Source organism: Vanellus vanellus (assembly GCF_965231255.1).
Source record: "Vanellus vanellus genome assembly, chromosome: 4".
NCBI lineage: Eukaryota > Metazoa > Chordata > Aves > Charadriiformes > Charadriidae > Vanellus > Vanellus vanellus.
In genome coordinates, this window is record NC_138909.1 from 70,258,224 (window position 1) to 70,270,320 (window position 12,097).

Sequence of the window (12,097 nt, forward strand, 5' to 3'; positions counted from 1 at the left end):
GGTTGCTCCAACACATCTTTGATCCAACACGTGAAGCAAAGTCCTCTGCCCACATTACAAACTCAAAAGGGCAGAAAGGCACAAGTGGGTGCTCCATACCTGCTATCCCTCTTTCCCTTACACTGCATTCACCTAGAGCCAGCCGTCTTTAACCCTTACGATGCACGTGCAGAATAACACAGCACAACAAACGTAATATAGATTAAAAGAGCGGAACTCCAGTGACATTGCAGCTTTCAAGCTGGGACCTACCGATAAATCAAAAGAAAAATCAAGAAACTCAAGCATCACTAACAACTTCAAGTTGGGCCTTCTTTGCCTTATTTCTTTACTTCCCACATCTTCCCTTTAAAATTATTACAGGATGATATTGATTGGAACTTTGCAATCCTACTACAGAGCAGTTTTTTCATTCATTTTAATCCTATAATCCGATTCCAGACCTGAAGTCATATTTACTGTTTGTATTTTAATCATTATGGTCCCTGTTGACAAAACAGTTACTCATTCCTCGCGTATCCTTGTTGCAAGAGGACAAAATATGAATGAAACAACTGAAAGGGGATTAGGTTAGTATAAGAGATGTTATTCTAATATTATAGTTTCTCCTAAAATATGGCAAAAAGTAACCTGACATTTCAAATACCAGTTTTGAAGAATGTTTTAATACGCACTAACATCAGTAAAGATAAAATTAATGATTAGTTTTGTTGTAAAATTGAATGCATTAGGCACATTCACTGTGATAATGGCTTAAAATGTAACTGAAATTTTATACAGAAATGACAGTATTGATTTAATCTTCAGTTCAGTATCAGATCTACTACAAAGACACAATAACAGCAATTACTGTTTTTTTCTTAACTTTAACCCATACTCAAAGATATAAAAATGAAAGTCATGACAAGGCAGGGCTATTTTGAAATGCTAGCAGAAAGATTTGCAAACGCTTTTTTTCTGAGTACCGCTGGGCAGCAATAGCAAGGGATGCTCTCAGCACACATTCTGGAAACATCTGGCTCTGTGCTGAAGCGGGTGCCACTTTGAAGCGACTTCTACAGCAGTAATGGTACATGTACCCACAGTCAGAACGACTCTAAATGAGAATGATAACTGCGGTTATTTCTTGTGATGGGGAAAAAATAAAAACAAATGCTGCCCATTTAGCATATATCGTAGAAATTGGGATTTCAGCTTTTATAGACTCAGTGTAATTAGAAATGCAAGGACTGTGCAACATCTAATCACTATGAAATGACAAAAAGTTGTGTTTATGTGAACACTGCTGAATAACCACTGATCTATGATTCTTAATTGATTTAACGTAATGTATATATTTTCTAGGAAAGGAGGATTCTGTTGAAATGACTGCACTGGGCTAAAACAATGTAAACAGTTTATGAAAGTCTTATTGCGATATTCCTTTTCCTTATTACGATGATCACCAACCATGTAATTCTAATGTCTCAGACCCCGCAGTCTTTAGTCTTACAGAACTTCCATCGACTTTAACTAGACTTTTGCCTGAAGGTGGACTTGCCAGATCAGGCCCATAAAGCGCGAATAGATCAGGATTAAATTGCTAAAACTGTACGTATTCCTAACTAGATTATTTGAGAGCGCAAGCAACCAGAAGATAATATCATATGGCAAATCAGGTACCAACTCCTGCATAAAGCATTCATCTTTATATCTTTTTCTCATTGATGCTGAAGTATGTGGTTTCTTAGCCATCCAACTGTTAGACTAAAATCAGGGGTTTTAGTAAGAGCAAACTTCTGAAACTCAACCTGGCGACTTACACTGACGCATCAGAAAAGATGTCTGGAAAGATTGGCAGGTATAACATCAGCTTTTCCTACACCTGAGGATCTTTTCAATACTTAGACCAGACAGCTTTATTAATAAGGCATTGTGTTGGGTCTCAATGGCTCTGGATTCAGGTCGTGGCTTTTCCACAGTTTCCTTTGTGATCTTGGGCAGATGGTTTAAAGAGTCATCTTTATAACTATTGAGCTGGTCTGAATACCATACATTCTCCCCTGCAGGGAATGTATTCATTGGTATTTAATTTTCAGGAAGATTTGAAAGTCCAGGGTCCTTAGCAATTTCTATCCTCTCAGTCTTCACCTTGCAGTGTTTCCGTCCTCTCACCTGATGATTTGTATTTCTTGGTTTGTTGGACTATTATCGTATTATTATTACTTTAGATCCCGAGGAAGCAGCTCTGTACCCCCCAAATGGCTTTGTCCATGCATATAAACTTTGTCGCCATGTTTTTGGATAAGAACACTGCTGCAAATATTTATGTCTGAGTCATAAAATCAAGAGCATTTGACACCTCGCATCCTGACTAAGCAATGCTTGCTCGGGCATTTTATATGAAGATCACTGAAACAGTCCAGCGAATGAAGACTACAAGTGTTTGGCCATTTCAGTACTGATCTGATAGATCTACTTCCAGATGAGGGTTCCCAACTTCTCAGTTAAAGCCAAAATGATGATCTTCACCTTCTCTGTTCACTTAAAAACTTTTTTCTGTCCGGACATGAGAGATCCGGATGTGAGAGAGCTTGATTAACTGGTTGTGTTAAACTTTCCAGGTTGCTGGCACTGGAGTAACACCTCTAAGACAGCTCTGCTCTTCTTTCTCTGCTTTTCAGGAAAGCCCATCTTATATTCTAAGCCACACTGTAAGGTCTACATCATGCTTTCCTAAGGAAAAGGAGTTTCGTCGGTGGACTACGATTTACGGGTTAACATACATGCTGCCAAAGACAAACATTCTTTTCATACCAGGAAAATCTGAATAGACTAATAAAGAATTAATATTTTACAGGAGACAATGGGTATCTGCTGGTGCTTTAAATGCATCCACTTGTGTGGCTGACTCTGCAACAGCAGTGGTCAGAATAACCACTATTCAAGGCTCGTGCTGCAGTACAGCTCCACATTTCTCGTTGTAAGATGACATTTCTCATGCAGAATCTTTCCTTACAAGATGGGATCTCGAGCTAGATCTTTCCTCACCACACACACAGTGGAGAACACCTGCTTTTCTTTTTTCCCCATAACCCCTCTCTCTGCAATTCTTCTGCAGTCCGGAGGGTAGGGTGATCTCTTAGAGAGGGACTGAGGAAGAAACCGTTCATTCTTGGCAAGAGCTCCAACCATTGTGGAAAGCTTCAAAAACATGGAAGCATCCTTACTTCTGGCTGTGTGCCCACTCTCAAAAACAAACTTGGTGCTCTGAATCCCAAGGGGCCAGAAATGTCACACATGAAGTTTCATGATCAACTACATTAAGCATTTAAGTTTCCAGCGTGGAGTTAGACATCCCAGGAACGGTGTTTTACTAGCCAGCTTGCTCACTGTCACCCACACAAGTTAAGAGGTATCAGCAAAAAGGGGGGAATCTCTGAAATTGAACTTATGAAACAGGCAACCTTGTAAAACTGTGATATACAGCCCTCCACCTCTTCACTCAAGTAACCACCTGCCAAGTGCTATGGCTGAGCAGGAAAATCGTGCAAGTCATGTATGATGACCAGTGGACCCGCAGCTGGATACCTGCTAAGGGAAGGATCCTTCCCCTCCTACAACACCCACCACTCCAGAGATGAACCTCTGGCTAAGAGGTGTTCTGGAAAGGGTCCATCCCATGCCCCTCGCTGCTGGCTGGAACCCAGGAGCCGGGTGGGCAGAGATCCTGTGGGTGCTGGAGAAAGTGCAGAGCTCTATGCATGGAGCACACACAAATGCTCCCAGTGCCCAGAGGGAGAACCCCAGCTCTGCTTCCCCAGCTGCAGCCCAAGCTATTAAACCGCCTCACTTCTTAAGAGGATTTCAGGGCTCAGGATGATGGGATGGAAGTACCTCACATACATACAGCCTCGAGATCCCAACCAGTTCACCTTCCACAGCTCCTTGGTCAGCTTACTGGTGCTACGGCTCCTCCAACACAAGCCACCTGGTGTTTCTCCATCACCAAGCAGGAAGGATAGGTGCATAGCTCAGCAAAGCACCGCGTACCTCAGGGTTCACAACACCCAGGAGGTCTAAACCTTGCCCCTCGCTTTAACAGCCTCTGGTAACAACTTGTACAAAATCCTACTTTGGCACACCGTAGCAAGCTTTTGGTTTGTTTTCTCCTGTTCTGTTTCACTTGGTACTTTAGTCTCAGCTGAGAGAAGGGTACAGGTGACAGGACAGGGACTTCACAGAACTTCAGTGCATGAACAGCAGTTCCTTAACTATCTTTTTGAGCACAGGACTGAAATCAACGACAAACTTTGAAGCCTGCTGTAGCTCCTGGTTAGTACAGTCTACAGGGGCAGGAGAAAGTCCAAACTTCAGCTCATCAAAGCCCAGAGGGCTTTGCTGTGAATATGGCCTCGTATAAAATCTACCAGACAGCTGACTGTTTTCCATGGTGTAATCTGTTTCTGTAAAGAAATGTAGGTGTCACATTTATCAGCAGCGTTTTGATTGTGGGCCACACACACACACAAAAAATGCACTGAAATACCATCATTTGGGCATTCAAAATAAAAAGTAATTTCATGAAAAAAGAAAAACATGACCTTCTGCCATGGATCATGGGGCTATGTGTCAATGCTGTGAATTTTCAGGCTAACCTATTCAAGTATTAAACTTTTTTGGTAAAGTACTTGAATTATTCGTAACAAGGCAGGATAAATTCATCCAGTACACGACTGCTTCTGAGCGAAAACAGGCATTAAAACATAGCCATATATCCTATTAACTAGCATATCTCCCTGTTTAGTAAGGAAATGTCATCACATTTGTTACAAAGGCAAACAGCAACATACCAAAACAGGATCCAATTTTTCTAAATAAATAAATCAATGATGTGTCAAAAATTAACAGATGAGTTAATATACCCGATGTTATCAAAACCAGATGGTGCTTCATAATATTCATCCTGTTCAGTCAAACCCTGAATATATTCTGGACCATCAGTATATAAAATAGGATGCTGCTATTTGTGATGGCAAACAAAAGCAATCATGCCTGCCAAGCACATACTATAACAGGCAGCATTTCAGCTCTGCTAGACAGAAAGTAATTAGAATGCTTTTAATGTCCAAAAGAATGATGCTGATAGGCTGCCACAGATGTGTAGATTTATGAATATTTATATGGTGGTTTATAGCTGACACTTTTATCAGTTGAAGAAGATAAAATATCTGCCTGACTCAAAAGCTTGACAGTCAGGTTAATAAAATCTCATTAAAGAGAATGACCTATGCAATTATATAGGATTTATTGTAATTCATTTTTGATTGTACTCTGCTTAAAGATGCAATTTCCCATTTCCTGATGCCAAATTTAGGTTGCATATCAAGATCTACGTGGTTTTTAACTCCAAGCCATCGCTAGAAGAAAGATATGCCTTCAGCATCACGATATCTTACACCTTTAAAGATAAAAAAAAAAATAAAAAATTGTAAAATAATCTGATCTCCTGTTCCTCGCTGCATCTACGCAAGCCGCCGATCTGTTTGCTTTCCGTTAAAATCGCCACCTCTGTAACAGCAGCCTCTCCATTACCGGCAGCTCCCTCCGGCTGCCAGCCCCCGCCTGCCGCCCCCACCGCGGCGGACGGGCCGGACCGCGGCTCCCCCCTCACCCCTTATTCCCCTCCTTTCCCCTCCCCGCCGACGGCGCTCCCGCAGGTGCGAACCGCCCGGCCAGCGCTCGCCCCGACAAGTCGCCACCGGCGGCTGCCGGCACAGCCCCGACGGCGGGGGTGGCCGCCACCCCCATCCCCCCAACACGCAGCCACCCCGGCCGGGCAGCGACCCCATCCCCGACGGCGGCCCCCACCCGCCCCCGGGCAACTTTACCGCTGGACGGCCGCACCGACGGGTGGCCCCAGCCGCCCGCCCCGTCCCCCCGCGCCCAGCCCCGACGTGAACCCCGCGGGGGGCCCAGCCCGCCGCCAGCCCCCCGTCCCGGGAGCGGGGAGGAGTGTGTGTGTGTGCGTGTGAGGGGGAACCCGCAGCCCCCGTCCCGCAAAGTGCCCCGCGAAGTTACGCGGCGGAGAGGAGAGGAGTTGCGGGTGTACCTGCGCTCAGCTCCGCGCCGCCGCCGCCCCCCGCCGCCGCCGGGCAGGGGCCGTAGCGGCCCGAGGAGCTCGGGGCCGGCGGCGGCGGCGGTGGTGGTGGCGGCGGCGGCGGGCGGGGGTGTCCCTGGGCAGCGCCGGGGGCGGCGGCGGGGCGGGCGGGCCCGTTGGGGAAGGGGCCGTGAGGCGCGTAGGGCAGCGGCTCGGCGGCGTGAGGGAAGGGCTGCCCCGCTCCGCGCCCGCGGGGCACCTCCACCATGGTGGGTCTCTCGTAGCGCTTGGCCAGCGCCGCCCGCTTCCCGGGGAAGGTCTTCAGGACGCTGTAGGGGCCCCGCTGCTTGTAGATTTTAGGGGTGCTGGGGCCTTCCTCCGCCGGCTGCATTTCCTCCTCCATCCCCCCGCCACCCCCCCGGCCCCGCCGCGGCGCGGCCCCGCTCCGGGGCTGTGTCTGCCGCCGCCGCCGCCGCCGCGGCTCGTCTCTGTGGCACGGCGGAGCCCCGGCGCGGCGGGGCGCCGGCCTGATTGACAGGCGGCCGCGCCAATGCCTGGAGGGAGACGGGCGGCGACCGGCAAGTGTTTAGGGTAATCTCTGCTAATGGCAGCGGGGCGGGGAGGCGGGCCCTGAGCGGGGACGCCACCGCCCCCGGCACCCCCCCCCCAAGCCCCGGCGGCGGGGAGCAGGTGAGCCGGGGCGGGGGACAGGGGCGACGAGGGCCGGCCGCCGAACCCCCGCTTCTCGACACCCCCTCCCAGCCCGGCTCCGCTCCGCTCCCCCCCCGGCTCGGCAGGACGCGGCCCGCCCGGTACCGCGGAGCCCACCCAAAAAAACTTTGTGCCCTCCCCCCGCCACGGTCGCCCGGCCCGGTCCTCCCCTCGCCTTCCCCGCAGGGAGCCGGCCCCTGGCCCGCCCGCCCGCCCGGTTATTTGGGGTGAAATAAATAACGCCATAAATAAAAGTATTTGGGAGTCCAGGACCTGTCAGAGTTGATTAGGGCACAGAGGACATTTTCTTTCTCATTATGCAAAAGCATTTCATGGCGAAATAAAAAAAAAAAAAAAAAAAAGAGAGAGGTTTCGCTGTAACTCATGCATGTCAGATTTCCAGGAATCCGGGAGATTAATCACATTTAGCATTATTTGCAACGTCCTCCTTCCTCCCCCCTCGCTTTTTGCAAACTGCTTAAATGAGGCGGACACGTGGGGCCAAGGCTGGTGTGGGTGTGTGTCCCCCCCGCCTGCCCAGACCCTTTCAGGGACAGTTAAGAAATAATGAAACGCCGGTGAAAGACAGGGAGAGAATGAGATGCCATCGAGAGACGCTTCTGAGAAATGGTGGAGATGGGGGTGAGATGGGAGACAGCTGAAACTGAATGATATGTTGAAGAAAAATAAACGATAACAAACCGCTGGCTCGCGCTCCCCATTCTTTTCTGCGAGGCAATTTTATATTTTGCATTAGCATTTCCCTTCTTCTGTCCCACTTCTCTCCTGCTTCTGCTGCTATAATTTATCAGGATTACAATAAGCCCTCTGGCTTTTGGAAGTAAAATTACAGAACACCTTAGTTATATTTAAGCGGCGGTGGTGGGAAATCATTCCTCTGTCATCACGTGGAGTTTCGGCTACTTATTGTGGTCATCGCTCTCCCGTTTCGGCTTTATTTATTTAGGCAGAGTTGGGCTCGCTGGAAATGAAAAGCGACCCTTCTTTTACTGATGTAATTAACTTCTGTCGTCTTCGGCCCCTCTTCTGCAGCGAAGGGGAGCTAACTTCTGTGAGCCCGGCATTTCTTTCGTGCAGGGTGGAGAAGGAGCTGGGCTCCTCCTGATTTTGATTTTTTGACAAGTAGGATAAATCGATTCCCTGTAGCAGCCAAAAGCCTCTCAGTAAAGGCTACTGTAATAGAAATCACTATTTTACTTAAGCAAAATCAATCATAAGTCTTTTTGTTTTCTGACTCGTTGATCGCCTGCACTTTAAGAAAAATATTGTACTGTAATGCAAAAGAGAGACGGGAAGTAAGAGTGAGAGAAACTCTGCTTCCACTCAGAAATGAAATGTTTAGATGATACTTCGGTGCCATACTGCTATACTTCGGCATCAGCAAGCTGTTGAAGAAAGGGCACAGAGGCCAAGAGCTGGCCTGGTGCATGTCCTCCTCCTTGTCTCATCTGACCGGCCTCTGCCACAGCTGTGGCCAGCAGCTGTCTGAGGTCAGTACGGTAATAAAGTTGTATACAGTTAATAGTAGTCCCTTAATAGTTATTTGAATCTATATGAATCTCATTTGGGAGTTTAAATAAATGGCCTAAAATGACCCACTCAGGTGTCAGCTGCATTCCTAGGAGCTCATTACTCTTGATGGGTTGACGTCTACCCCTCTGCTCCCGGTGGAGGAACCAACTGTTGCCTCCCACGAGCCTGGTACAAACCAAGAGAGAAAACCGGGGTTGGCAGGTCATGTCCTCCAAGCTGCATCCTTTATCCAGGGTCCCCGCAGCTCATCAGGCAGATGCTGGGTCTCTGTGGACATGACGAGAGAAAACGATTTGGGGTTCACAGTGTCCAGTGCCACTGCAGTGAGGCGGGGACCTCAGCCAGGAGGCAAATGGAAAACATATTTTCCGCACTGAATTTCTTTCTGTTGAGGTTTTTGACAGTGCCCATCAGAGTACTGCCAAAATGCCCCTTCAGTTGCCTTCAGGAAGTCTCGGCTTTTCCTCTGCTCTGCTCTCCATGATTCTTCTGGGTATGTAGACCTAAAAAAATGGGCTGGATTTTATTTCCCCTCACTTTCCTTCATAAGTCTTTCCCTGAATTTCAGAGAAGGGACCCTGGTGCGGTGGCCCAAAGGCTGTGCGTTGTGCCTAACTTGAGGAGTTTCTGCAGCCCAGTCCTGTGGAGCAAAAGTGTTAAACCCTGGTGGTCCCACCTTTGGCTTTGTGGGATGCCCCCTTTTAGGGGAACACCATTTTACTCATAAGCACTGTACAGGTATGCAGTCGCTCTTTCTTGCAGGAAGACTAACGTGGCTTTGCAGTTGGGGAGCATGACTGGCAAAGAGGCAGGTTGGGTGAAGTGATGGTCTCAAAGTATGGGGAGATGCTGCTGTTCCTGCTATGAGCGGTTGTGGGCTGCCCCCTTCCATGGCCGCTCCCTGCAGCACATCCTACAGCACCCCACTGGTCTCGTAACAGCACGTAGTCATGAAATGATTATTAACCAAACATTTATCTCTGAACTACAGTCCCGTTTTGGTTGCACACTGGATTAAAACAGTTAACACATAGCCCTTGGATTGATCAAGTAAAAAAAGAAAATAAAAGCCTTAGCTGATACCAGCAGCTCATTTCGAGAAAGCCAAACACTTAATTTCCCTTAGACTGTGCCACCACTTGGGATTTGACCCTGAAGCGAAGGTTGCGTCTTTCCCTACCTGTTTACTGATGCAAGTTTCCACTGTTTTACCGACACTAAGGGCTGGAGATCTGTAACAGGATTATTTCAGAGCACTCTGAGCGGAAAAAGGATGGGAAGTACCTGACCCTTGGAAAAAAAACTAATCAAAACAAAGACAAAGGGCACAACGAAAAATAAGAAACCTGACATTGCTGCAGTGTATATTCCTCTGCTCCTAGAAATCACCGCAAAGAGAATATTTGTCAGTATATAGAAAAATACCCAATCTAGACACAGGCTATCAATCACCGAACATGCCTGTGTTGAAGGTACCGTGAGGTACTCAAAGAATAAAAGTGTGATTCATCTCTATCTTCCGAGCAGGGGCTAAATCTTGCTCCACTTATTCACGGGAGCGGTGCTCCTGTGAGAACTAAAGCGTGCAGGATTTGGCCGTGAACTGCCAATATTGCGCTGCACATTTGGAGTGCATGATGAGAGCTAAGATTGGCAACTCTCCCCTGTAATCTAAACCACTCTGCAAGCAGGCTCGCCATAATTTGCTGCCCTAAACATTTAACCCCAGCTAGTTAATTTAAGCTTAGCTCAGTTGCTCATGTTTATGGATAAAGAAACAAAAGGGAAAGCATCAAAAGGAAAAGATGACTGTGGAATTCAATATTTCAGCAGCTGTTGATAGGTAAATGTTATTGAAGTGTGGCATTCAAAACCAAAGGCCTGCATTTATGATAATGAGCCTAACAAGGAAATGAGATTGACACAGCAATTCTCTGTTTTTGTTGTCCCCTGAGGTTAGAGATTATGCAGCGCATGGTGCTGTTTTTAGCCTCTTTGGTGATTCCAACTGTGAGAGACAAGGCTGCGCATATTTGTCAAGGTTGCACTTTAATCAGGTGACTCAGGAGCTTTTTTGAGGGGGAACGTGAACTGCTGGTCTCGCTTAAACCTTGTTCCACATCCCGTGTCAGAGATCCATCAGCCAAGCAACGGGGCTTTGAGCCCCTGCTTTTTCCCTGATGCTTACTCAGTGCTCCGGGAAAATGCTTCGAAATAATTGAAACGTATCTATCACGGGTACATTGTATTTTGAGAATTACTGGAATGTTTCTCAGTGACATTAATTGGTTTTAAAATATTTTTGTCTTTCTAATTAGCGCAAGATTGATGAGCAGTGGAAAGGGCATTTATACACAGGCAGGCGCATATTTCCATGCTATATTTGGGTCTTAATAAAAGGGTAGCTAACTGGGTTCTTGTGCTGAGCAAACACTGGCAAGAAAGAAAATACCCTATAACTTCAGGAGGAGGAAATATCCCGTGTTTTAAATGGGATCGCATTGTGTGGGGAAAAAAAAAAAAAAAGAGCTGGTCTCCCCAAGGGCTGGAAAATGGATAAATGAATTATTTAAATATAGTTAAAGGACACGCAGGAAAAAGTAATGGCTTTGATACCCAATGTAGGGAAAATTATTAATATTTTAAAGAATCGATTGTGGACACATGGAAAAGCTTGTTTTAATTAAAGATAGCTTACACAAAGCTGTTTTAAGAAAGGAGAAATAGGATAGGGTACTTGGTGCTGAGAATTTTTTAGAAGCACATCATGGATAAAACAGGTGACGTAACATATTCCAAACTTCCGTCTGCCCTAAAAAAGCTTCGCTGTCTGTATTGGAGCGATTTTGAACAGCTTCAGCTCCCCGGAACGTGAGCTCTTGCCCCAGCCCTTGCCCACGCTCGGTGCTCTCCTCTTGGCCAGCACCACGTAGGGTAGAGTCGCTCTATAACCTTTAGTTGCTCTTTGCCACGTTTAGACCTCGTCTTGGGGCACTCAGCGTTTTGAGAGCAGCACCCCAAAAAGGTCTGCTGGCGGCACGCTGAAAGGGAGGGCTGATGCTCCGCAGGTTGGGATCCAGCGGCTGTGCCAAACCTGTGCGACTCTCCCCACTGCTGCTATTTCTTCCTACTACTCCTTTCAAATACTTCCCAGCCTCGCTTATGCAGGTGTGTGCAAAAAGGTGGCCCTCGCGGGGCAGGAGAAGTCACACTGAGCTAGAACTCAATTAGAGGAGAAAATGGCGATTTCCTGAAGCAGAGACATTGCTAATATTTCACATTGAAGTGTTATGTTGGGGCCCGGCACCTATACAGCTTGGCGGCTGCTCAGAAATACTGTCAGATTTTGTCAAGCAAGCTGAGCGTATCGGGTGCAGCTAAAGCACAGACGGGATGGACAGGGGAAAACAGCTGGAAGCAGAATCTTCCTTAAACTCATCTAGATGGGGAACCTGACTGCGGTTCAAACGCAACAGGATATACATGATCAGCCACGCGGCGTCTACCAAGCAGAGAGTCAACTAGGCTTAATTTGATGAAAAACACGGGCCTGACAGATGCCTGGAGATACCACCGGTGCTGGAAGCATGGGAATGACACCTGATTCTTTGCCGAAGATAGGCTTCACCCCAGATTAGATGCCTTTCCCAGCTTTAAAGAGGGCCTGTTAGGTACTGAAGGATGTAAAAATCTTCCCTGCGTTTGCCTTCGTCACTCTTCCATTCTCAAGCAACCCCTAAACCTTACATTAAA

General features: G+C 47.2%; 1 protein-coding gene across 1 annotated transcript in view; it reads right to left on the reverse strand.

Moving 5' to 3' along the window:
- BEND4 (BEN domain containing 4) overlaps positions 1-6,482 on the reverse strand; it is a gene marked incomplete at both ends in the record, with an annotated part of 29,893 nt that extends 23,411 nt beyond the window's left edge. Inside the window, one exon of the mRNA XM_082482199.1 lies at positions 6,092-6,482. Within this exon, the coding sequence (XP_082338325.1) occupies positions 6,092-6,482 (391 nt within the window). The remainder of the gene's footprint in view (positions 1-6,091) is intronic.
- Between the last annotated feature and the right edge of the window lie 5,615 nt (positions 6,483-12,097).